Source organism: Hoplias malabaricus, chromosome 13, assembly GCF_029633855.1.
Source record: "Hoplias malabaricus isolate fHopMal1 chromosome 13, fHopMal1.hap1, whole genome shotgun sequence".
Lineage (NCBI taxonomy): Eukaryota > Metazoa > Chordata > Actinopteri > Characiformes > Erythrinidae > Hoplias > Hoplias malabaricus.
In genome coordinates, this window is record NC_089812.1 from 2,194,054 (window position 1) to 2,205,632 (window position 11,579).

An 11,579-nucleotide genomic window follows, 5' to 3' on the forward strand; every position below is an offset into this window, starting at 1 on the left:
TTGGAATTCGAAAGAATCAGAAGTGGTATTGAATAAGAACCGAATAAAATTGAATCAGAATCAGAACTGAATCAGAATTAGATTAGAATCAGAATAGACTTGGCTCATTGTATCTACTGCCTCTGGGAAAGAAAGAATGGAGGGATGTTATTTTAAAATCGTTTTAATACTGTTTAAACATGGCCACCCCACTGTGTGAGACCCATTCTGTGGAGAATAAACTGGTTCGCTCCTGGGACACAAAACAGTTTGATTCTTCATCTTGGGTGAGTTGAAAAAAAAAAATAATTAAAAAGCGACTTTCCTAAATACAGAGTGCTATGTTTTGATGCTAAAAATGACCTGCTGCGTAAATTATAGAAAATAATCACAGCTTAAAATTGTCCTTCCAGAATTAAACATTTTTTCCAAATCGCTCAGCCCTGGAGATAAGTGTGTGGGCACGGAGGGGAAAAAAAACACCAAACCCCGTCCAGATACTTGAGGAGCACTTGAGATATGAGGGGCTTAGAGCAAAAGCCAGTTCCCTGCGTCTGCGCTGGCAGAACATTATCATAACGACCTGCAGGAGCACGGCACATTAGCTCCCCGAGCAGAAAACCTAGCTGCTGTGAAGCGTGAGGCACTCGGGCTTTTATTTTGGCAGCCGTTATCTGCTTGTTCTGAAGAGGTGGAAGGAACGGGGGAATGTTAATGTGTGGAGATGAAGTGGTGTGAACACAGAGAGTCGAGGTCCACTGAACCTGGAGTTTTCACAAACTGAGTTATTCCCCCCCCCTCCCGCTATTTTTTTTTTTATTTTTTTTGCTTTTATCAGACTCCCTTTTAGTCTTTTAAAAAGAAAAATCAACTCCTCCAAATTTCAGCCCAAGAAATTAGAAATGCTAAACAATGCGAGAGTTTGGTCTACCTAGATACTACAATAAAATAAAAAAATATATACAGACTGATTGTATTCTGCTGTTTTTTAAGAAAGGAACAAGTGACCATTCTGAAAGCGAATGTCTAAAATAACCATTTTCAATGCTAATATATACAACTGCATTAATGCTAATGTAAGCAGCGCAGTGCTGTCCCTGTGGTTTCCTCCCACAGTCCGGACGTGTTGGTAGATGGAGTGGCTGTCCGCATGTGTGAGGGTTTTGCGTGACTTTGTGAAAATGTAAAACTAAAATTAAAAACTCAAGCTGTGTACGAATCTCTGCCCTATTCACCATATAGTGCGCTACTTTGGGGTTCCGCCATTTTGTAGTAGTGTCCAAAAACATGGTGGACAGATTCCGGTGCACTCGAAGGATGAATCATCCTTCTCGGGGCGCCTATATCACCTGTTCATGACATAGTCGCGTATATAGGGGACTGCAATTCGTGACATAGTCGCATATTTTCTACATTTTATGCGACAATATCACGATCGTAAGTGTATGGGTAACTACCATAAAAACACAAAAATTCTTCCTTACAGGCGTCATCACTCATAACATAGAAAAAGGCATAATGCGAATTACAGATCATAGGTTCTTATTCCAACAAAGGCATAAAGACTTTTATCATAATATTTCTCCTAAGCAATGCTTATTATTGGTGTCCTACTTTAGCTTTAACTCTAACGACATTTCTTGCACTTAACGTAATTTTGACTAATTTTCAAAAGGTTAATACTGAAAAGGACATTTTTCTAGCCGTTATTTGCTTCGATATTTTACCAAATAATAATTTATTCACACATTCATTCACACCTACGGACACTTTTGAGTCGCCAATCCACCTACCAACGTGTGTTTTTGGACTGTGGGAGGAAACTGTAGCACCCGGAGGAAACCCACACAGACACAGAGAGAACACACCACACTCTTCACAGTCAGTCACCCTGAGGAAACCCATGCAGACACAGGGAGAACACACCACACTCCTCACAGACAGTCACCTGGAGGAAACCCACACAGACACAGGGAGAACACACCACACTCCTCACAGACAGTCACCCGGAGGAAACCCACGCAGACACAGGGAGAACACACCACACTCCTCACAGACAGTCACCCGGAGGAAACCCACGCAGACACAGGGAGAACACACCACACTCCTCACAGACAGTCACCCGGAGGAAACCCACGCAGACACAGGGAGAACACACCACACTCCTCACAGACAGTCACCCGGAGCGGGAATCGAACCCACAACCTCCAGGCCCCTGGAGCTGTGTGACTGCGACACCTACCTGCTGCCCCAAATAATGAATTAATAACTTTATATTTTCCATAAATAAAAATAAGACAGTAATATTAATGGATGGTAATGATGCCATAATGAGGAGGGGGTTTCGTGTTACTGTCGTATAACACGGCGCACGGATATGACGGTTTGTTTGGTAATTGTCCGTTCATTTACGATCGTGATATTGTCGCATAAAATGTCGAAAATATGCGACTATGACACGAATTGCAGTCCTCTATATATGTGACTGTATCACGAATAGCTGTGAGAGCGGGTTGCCCCATCGGTAGTACGCAAAAAACTAGGTGAGTGTGTGGTGTCCAGGGTGTGGTCCTGACTTGCAGACATGATGTGCTAACAGAAGACGAATGAATAGATGAAAGCAAGCTTAATTGACAGTTTACAGAGCCTTCTCTGTCAAACACACACACACACACTCTTATCAGAGAACACACACTTCTATATCTAAAAGCCTTCGCCGACGTGTTTAACTGGAGAAGACATGTTTGTGAGGACTGCACACGGCTGAGAGGCTGGATCTTAATGTTTCTAAAATGCAAAAATAATGTAAATGCATGACAGGGCGATAAAAACCCTGCTTCTCTCCTCTGCTCTCCTTCTCTCGTTCTCCCATTCTGTCCTCTAACGCATGTTTTTCAGATAGCGCAGCTCAGAATCTGAAAATAGAAACTCGCCTTCCTGGGTCTCAGTTTAAAAAAATGGTCTTTTTTATTTTTCCCTTTGAAAAACAAATACGTTTTGGCAAGCGGCGCTGATATGAAATCTTCCCAAAACGCTGCGAGCAAAAAAAGGAGCAGCCTCTAAAAAAACTTGAAAAGCAACATCTATTTCTGCAGAAGCATCTGAGCAGGTCTGTCGCAGGCAGAAGCTGCGGGATGCTTCTCTCTAATTATCGCTGTATATTTTTGTATGTCATCACCGTCCAAAAAAAGGTAACAGATAAAAGAGATTTTTAATGTTCTTAAGTTAAAGCAACAGGTAATGGGTTTTTTCATCCTTAATGTAACATGCACAGCCCTTTTCCAGCGAAAGAGCTCGAGTTCTAGAGCCAGTTCCATTCGGGGTTCTTAGAACCATTGGAATATACTTTTTTTGCTTCAGGATCCAAATTAATTTGGTAGAAATGCATCAAAATTACGTCAGTTTGGATGTTTCTGGATGCTGTGTTGAATATCTTTGTGAGAGCACCTTGCAGAAACACGGCTCAAACACTCACTGTATCTGTAGAGTCTGCTCTGTCCTCTACAGGAGTTATGAGGCTGTGAATAGGAGCTGGGACACACCTTTCACCTTGTGTAACCAGCTGAGTTATGTGTTTTCTGTGTGGAACTGACCAGTGGACACTGACCCATCACATCAGAAACCATCCATTTCCCATTTCTTTATAGCAAGAGCATTTAAAAAGTGTACTTTGGCCTCAGGGAAGTGTGTTTTTGTCGTCTTTGTGCTCCGTCAGACTCCTGGAGCAGGATATTTCCCTCTGTTCATCCAAATACCAAAGTTATGAATATGCGAGTCTATTAATTTCCCTCTATTATGGCAGTGCTATTGTGATTACTTCAGAAAAGCAGCACTGTGTTGCCTGTTGAAAGCAGAAGCCTTGGCTCATTATTCGCTTCCGTTTGCACTAGTCTCCCAGCAGCAAGGCTCTGAGCGTCCGTATGCCATCAGCCACACAGCCATTTGGGCACGGGAGACGGCCAACAGCAGATGGAGAGATAAGTTCACTTGATTAAATCAGTGTCTCTTGTCAGTGTCTGATGATCCTTATTGGTGTTAATTGGTTTCTAGGACCAACGTCTTGTTTCCTGTGTGTGTGTGTGTGCGTGTGTGCGTGTGTGATAGTTGTATATGGTGGGGTTTGGGTTTTATTGGAAAGGGTTTTCTTTCCGTTTGTAAGCTTTTGGTTTGTATGTGGTGTAGTTTGGATTGTACTGGGGTGTACGGGTTGTACGTGGTGTGGTTTGGAGGGTACTGGGGTGTATGGGTTGTGTGTGGTGTGGTTTGGATTGTACTGGGGTGTACAGGTTGTACGTGGTGTGGTTTGGAGGGTACTGGGGTGTATGGGTTGTACGTGGTGTGGTTTGGAGGGTACTGGGGTGTACAGGTTGTACGTGGTGTGGTTTGGAGGGTACTGGGGTGTACAGGTTGTACGTGGTGTGGTTTGGAGGGTACTGGGGTGTATGGGTTGTACGTGGTGTGGTTTGGAGGGTACTGGGGTGTACGGGTTGTATGTGGTGTGGTTTGGATTGTACTGGGGTGTACGGGTTGTATGTGGTGTGGTTTGGAGGGTACTGGGGTGTACGGGTTGTATGTGGTGTGGTTTGGATTGTACTGGGGTGTACGGGTTGTACGTGGTGTGGTTTGGAGGGTGCTGGGGTGTACGGGTTGTACGTGGTGTGGTTTGGAGGGTACTGGGGTGTACAGGTTGTACGTGGTGTGGTTTGGATTGTACTGGGGTGTACGGGTTGTACGTGGTGTGGTTTGGAGGGTACTGGGGTGTATGGGTTGTACGTGGTGTGGTTTGGAGGGTACTGGGGTGTATGGGTTGTACGTGGTGTGGTTTGGAGGGTGCTGGGGTGTACGGGTTGTACGTGGTGTGGTTTGGAGGGTACTGGGGTGTACAGGTTGTACGTGGTGTGGTTTGGATTGTACTGGGGTGTACGGGTTGTATGTGGTGTGGTTTGGAGGGTACTGGGGTGTATGGGTTGTACGTGGTGTGGTTTGGAGGGTACTGGGGTGTACGGGTTGTACGTGGTGTGGTTTGGAGGGTGCTGGGGTGTACGGGTTGTACGTGGTGTGGTTTGGAGGGTACTGGGGTGTACAGGTTGTACGTGGTGTGGTTTGGATTGTACTGGGGTGTACGGGTTGTACGTGGTGTGGTTTGGAGGGTACTGGGGTGTACAGGTTGTACGTGGTGTGGTTTGGAGGGTACTGGGGTGTATGGGTTGTACGTGGTGTGGTTTGGAGGGTGCTGGGGTGTACGGGTTGTACGTGGTGTGGTTTGGAGGGTACTGGGGTGTACAGGTTGTACGTGGTGTGGTTTGGATTGTACTGGGGTGTACGGGTTGTATGTGGTGTGGTTTGGAGGGTACTGGGGTGTATGGGTTGTACGTGGTGTGGTTTGGAGGGTACTGGGGTGTACGGGTTGTACGTGGTGTGGTTTGGAGGGTGCTGGGGTGTACGGGTTGTACGTGGTGTGGTTTGGAGGGTACTGGGGTGTACGGGTTGTACGTGGTGTGGTTTGGAGGGTACTGGGGTGTACAGGTTGTACGTGGTGTGGTTTGGAGGGTACTGGGGTGTACGGGTTGTACGTGGTGTGGTTTGGAGGGTACTGGGGTGTATGGGTTGTACGTGGTGTGGTTTGGAGGGTGCTGGGGGGGGCTTTGTTTGTGTTTGATGGGGTTTTTGTTGTATTGGGATGAGTGTGGGTTGTATAGGGTAGGGTTTAGGAGTTTAGGTTTATCCTGGGGTGGGGTTGTAGGTGTACTGGGAGGGGTTTAGGTTAAGTGTGATTGGGTTAGGGTTGTGTTAGGCGTGTTGTTTCTCTGTACTCCGTCCCTGAGGCTTGTTTCCTTCATTACTTTGATGTCAGCACTTTCTTAAGGAGGCAGTTCCACCTTAATTGAATGTGAGATAATTTATACTCCACAGATGGTAGTGCCTCGCCACATCACGTCCTAAACGGTGGCAGCAGCTCTAGGACTAACTCGTACTTATATTCTCTTATAACGCATGGTAAGAGATCCAGGTGAGTTTTTAAAGCTGGGGGCTCATTTTTAAAGTTTGTAAAGGGGTAGGGTCTTGTTTAAAGACCCAGGAAGCTTTAAAGGTGGGCACGTGCTTTTAAAGATGCTGGGTTGTTTTTTTAAAGACCTTGGGCGGGATTGATCTCTTTAGCAGCAGGGATGCAGTCAGGGCACTTTTCAGCAACGGCAGAAAGAACGCAAGCTGGAGACGCTCGGTTTAATTGAGGCTTAAACTGATCGGCCACTTGTGAGCGTCGGAGGGGGACACAGCCTTGTTTGTTTTGGGGGATTCAGCTCCTTCCAGGCCATTAATCTCCTTTCTCTTCCAGTCCAGATCCCTGTTAACGATCACCTGGCACACTGCGCTGAATCACATTTGCACATCATTTGCAAAATGTGAAGATTAAATAAAGCAGAAGGTGCGCGTTCTGTGGCCGGCCCCTTAAACACACACACACACACACACACACACACACACACACACACACACACACACACTCTCTTTTATGCAGTGTCATGATGTAGGGGTCATTCCTGTCATCACAGTCATAGGAAAGGCTTCCTTTTATTTTTCCAGAAGCTCTGAACATTACGTGAACCTCTCTGGACAAATAGAGCAGTTCACGTGGTCGGTCCCACATTTCTCTTCAGCTGTGGTGAATGGAACCCGGCATCTCCATGTCTCCACCGTTTTACTCCCTCTCTACAATCACCTGCTGTGTCATTTAAGGTGGAACAGAGGCACTGGACGGCAGCTGTTGCACTGTTTGTGTGTCACATCTGTGTTATTTTAGGTGGGACAACCCAGATCTTAATAGAAATGAAGACAATAAGCTTGTAAACAGAACTTAATTTAAGGTGGAGGCAGCAGAAGGCAAGTGATGTGGAACAGAGGGACTAGACTGCTACTGCTGCAGGGTTGAAATTGGAATGGAGATGGCCGAATGTAGCCCAACATCATTTAAGATTCAAGAGTTTTATTGTAGAGTGTAACTGTTTATTTAGTGCACAGTAAACAGGCAGTTACACTCTACAATGAAGTTCCTACTTTGCTAGTCCCCCCACTGACACACGAACGGTTAAGACAGGGGTACAATAAACTTCAATCCACAACCTCAGGTCCCTGGAGCTGTGTGACAGAGCCGCTACCTGTTGCCAGAGTTTATTATCCCATGGTGCATTGCAGCGGCAGCTATGAAATAACAAATGACTTATTTTCAAATGCTTCATAATAAACAATAAATTATTAATACGTATGTTTAAATAGCAATAAAATACTATATGTATTACCCAGTAAACATTTAGCTGTTGATTCAACGTTGAAATAACGTAATGACTGGCGTCTAATCAACGTTCTCTTAAGGTTGAAAATGAAAGTTGAAAAGACGTCCAAACACAGAAATTGAAAAGACGACTATTAGACGTATTTTGGACGTCCACTGACGTTATTAATTGGTCCCGAAATAAATTACTTGTATAAAACGCGTTTTGAACGTCCGCTGACGTTATCGATTGGTCACCACTTAACTAACTTAAGATGAATTTTGGACGTCCATTGACGTTATCGATTAGTCAACACTTAACTAACTTATTAAGATGGATTTTGGACGTCCATTGACGTTATCGATTAGTCAACACTTAACTAACTTATTAAGATGGATTTTGGACGTCCATTGACGTTATCGATTAGTCACCACTTAACTAACTTATTAAGATGGATTTTGGACGTCCACTGACGTTATCGATTAGTCACCACTTAACTAACTTATTAAGATGGATTTTGGACGTCCACTGACGTTATCGATTAGTCACCACTTAACTAACTTATTAAGATGGATTTTGGACGTCCACTGACGTTATCGATTAGTCACCACTTAACTAACTTATTAAGATGGATTTTGGACGTCCACTGACGTTATCGATTAGTCAATCTTAACTAACTTATTAAGATGGATTTTGGACATCCACTGACGTTATCGATTAGTCACCACTTAACTAACTTATTAAGATGGATTTTGGACGTCCACTGACGTTATCGATTAGTCAATCTTAACTAACTTATTAAGATGGATTTTGGACGTCCACTGACGTTATCGATTAGTCACCACTTAACTAACTTATTAAGATGGATTTTGGACGTCCACTGACGTTATCGATTAGTCAATCTTAACTAACTTATTAAGATGGATTTTGGACGTCCACTGACGTTATCGATTAGTCAACACTTAACTAACTTATTAAGATGGATTTTGGACGTCCACTGACGTTATCGATTAGTCAACACTTAACTAACTTATTAAGATGGATTTTGGACGTCCATTGACGTTATCGATTAGTCAACACTTAACTAACTTATTAAGATGGATTTTGGACGTCCACTGACGTTATCGATTAGTCACCACTTAACTAACTTATTAAGATGGACGTTTAAAACATGTCCTTGACGGACAGACTACTTTTAGACCTATTTTGAACGTCCAGGGACGTTCCATGTTTACTGGGTAGCTTCTATTTCAGATTCATAAATCATTTATTTATTTATTTAGTGAAGTAACTCAAATTTAGTAATTTATTTAATTATTTAATAATTATTGTAATATTTTATCTTAAAATGTTACAAATATTCCTCCATAAAAACAAACATGACTGTTCGCATTGTCATTAAGTGCACTGTGCATGACTGCCATCATTAAGGTGGAATGGATGCATCAGAATGCAACTGCTGCATTATCTAAGGAGGAACAAAATATTCACTTAGTGTTGCATCATTTAATGTGGAACGCAGGCACCAGATTGTAACTGCTGCATGATTTAAGGTGGAAATATGACATCAGAATGTAACTGCTGCATCATTTAAGGTGGAGTGTAGGCACCAGAATGTACCCACTGCATCATTTAACGTGGAACAGAGCCGACGGAATGCAACTGCTTCATTATCTAAGGTGGAGAAACCTTGTTTTTCTTCAGTATTGTTTCCCGAAAATATATGACAACATAAGCACACACACACACTCTTCTATTTTCCAGTGTGTTCCTGCTTGTGGTGAGCTTGTGAAGGGATATTGACTCAGATTGATGAATTATTTATCCGGCTAATTATAAAGATATGCATTTCTGATGCTGTGTTGTTTTTCAGCCTCTGGTGTCAGCCCTCATCTCCGAGTGAGTTCAGCTGTTTTAAGGTGCCCCCATTCTGCACACGGTGTGTATATTCTCTATAGAAACGTGAATTAGAAATGAAACGGGATGCTTCGGAGCAGCTGCACATGAGCATGAGGTCACCGCTCAATGCCAAGTGCGGGCCAGAGTGTGTAAAGCCCTCAGACGTAGTGGAAATGTGATCTGTGGGGTGAAGGAACTGGGAGGAGTTGGAGTGGTGTTTGTGATCATCCAGAAATGATCATCCAACATCAGCAATGACCTCAGTCATGTTTATGTCTAAAACCAAATGCTCACAGCAATGTTCCAACATTAAACATGAACCCTTGTTGTCACTCAAGAGTTAACAACCCCACCCCTATCCCATATTTCAGAGGAAAGGCCTCACTTCTCCTCGTGGCGAGGCTTTTAATCATGTGTGACACTTTGTGGGTGTGCTTTTGTGAATTTATTTTTTTTGAAATGCAGTCACTGCAGTTTTTGAGTTTATCAGATCAGAAGTGCGGCTATCTTCCATCGACCTTCAGAGTCGCCTTAAATTTTGTTTGTTTTGTGACTTTTTCTAATGTTTTCTTTGTCCTTTTTTCTCTTCATCTACAATTACAAAAAAAAAACAAAGGAGAGCAGACGACATGTGGAGGAAACGCTCATCGCTCAGTGAGAGGAGAACAGAAGTGTGGGAGTCGAGCGGATGAAGACGATGCATTATTGAAGCGGCGAGAATGGATCGTTGTTCTTATTTCCCGCTCTCTCATCTATCTCCCGTTCCTATTATGTGGCTAATGTTGGCTCACTAATGCGAGCTGATCTATCCACATCAGAACTGTAATAAAACTTGTTTCCTCTTAAATTTAATGAGACTATAAACATCATCAATTTGAGTTTACGTGAATGAAAAGAGGCAAACTGTTGGACATTGTATTCTTCTATCGCCTGCCCAGAGGAAGCGCTTATGGCTCGAACCTTGCTCACCGAGTTCTCGCGAGACTTCATGTTGCTCAGAGAGAAGAAAGCGATGCGAGACACTTGTTTTCAGTTAAAACAAAAAAAAAAGATAGTTATGTTGTCATCAAAACTGTCCTGTCTTTTATCTGAGCAAATCGGAGCCCAGTGTGAGACTAAAGCTCGGGAGAAACTAGTGAGATTCCATGGCTCTTTTTTCTCAGGAAGAATACTAGATCAAGAGGAGACACAGACTACACCCTCTGATCACATGTTATTGACATTCATCACAACCAATCAAAGAGTCCAGTTTAATTGCGATGTGTATGGGCATGTGCTACAACAAAAACACACCCACTGGAAACAAAGTGGTGTAAATATGTGAGGATATCTCACTTATAGCCTCAATAAAACATTCAAAACAGCATCTAGAATACGGCTAGGAGCCAACAGCTAATCAGAACTGAGAAGTAATCACAACACTATCTCGGAGTTTGATAGACAGAGCTTCTAAAGCTAAACGGTGTCTGTTTAGCGAAGGAAGGATGTTCTATCATTATTTTACACGATTAATGTATGTTATTTATTAATAACTCCCGCAGTGTTGGAATGAACGGATCGTTGTTCTTATTTCCCGCTCTCTCGTCTATCTCCCGTTCCTATTATGTGGCTAATGTTGGCTCACTAATGCGAGCTGATCTATCCACATCAGAACTGTAATAAAACTTGTTTCCTCTTTTATTTAATGAGACTATAAACATCATCAATTTGAGTTTACGCGACGCAAACAGGCAAATTGTTGGAAATTGAATTCTTCCATTGCCTGCTGATTATCTCAGGGCTTTGGAATAATGTGACCTTCTTTAGGAAAGTGTAAGTTATTTATTCCTTCCTAATGTTTCTTCCTATAGGCTGTAATGTTTGAGTAATGACTTTGTGTGTGTGTGTGTGTGTGTGTGTGTGTGTGTGTGTGGGAGAGTATACTGCGCTGTAAAAAAGTCAGAGACCACTTTCTTTAATTTGTTTTCAGTCAAAACAGCCTTTGAGTCGAAACTCTTTACTGTTTCCACTCTTCACCTTTCTCCTAGCGTCCGTTCTCTCCAGTTCCTCACGCTCATCTGCAGCTGCTCCTCCACAGTTCAGTTCTGGAAGTTGGTTGTTTCCTGCTCTGAGAGGATCCCAAACTCTTTCTGTGGTGTGGAGGCCTGGGCTCTCATTTGTTTTGAGAAACACCAGCAGCTTCTTCTTCATTTTCTGGGTCTGCCTTCTTCTTCTTTCCAGCTCCACATCCTTTCAGACCCACAGTGCTGAGCTGTTCTCACAGGGGAAGACCCAGGCAGCAGTGTTGGTGGGATACCAGGGTCCTGTGGAGTTTTTATGGCTCCCATTATTTCTATTTCTACTCAGAAACGTCCACAGAAATATAAATAACTCATGAGAATATGACTCTCTTGCCTTTAAATTAAATAAAATTGAGAGGGTCTGGTATAT

General features: G+C 43.2%; 1 protein-coding gene across 1 annotated transcript in view; it reads right to left on the bottom strand.

Annotated features, from left to right (window-relative positions):
- Positions 1-11,339, bottom strand: part of tmc5 (transmembrane channel like 5) — a 29,586-nt gene extending 18,247 nt beyond the window's left edge. Inside the window, exons 1-3 of the mRNA XM_066642759.1 lie at positions 11,150-11,339; positions 10,119-10,171; positions 4,273-5,572 (exon numbers count right to left, since the gene is read on the bottom strand). Of these exons, the coding sequence (XP_066498856.1) occupies positions 4,273-5,572; positions 10,119-10,171; positions 11,150-11,339 (1,543 nt within the window). The remainder of the gene's footprint in view (positions 1-4,272; positions 5,573-10,118; positions 10,172-11,149) is intronic.
- Positions 11,340-11,579: the final 240 nt, after the last annotated feature.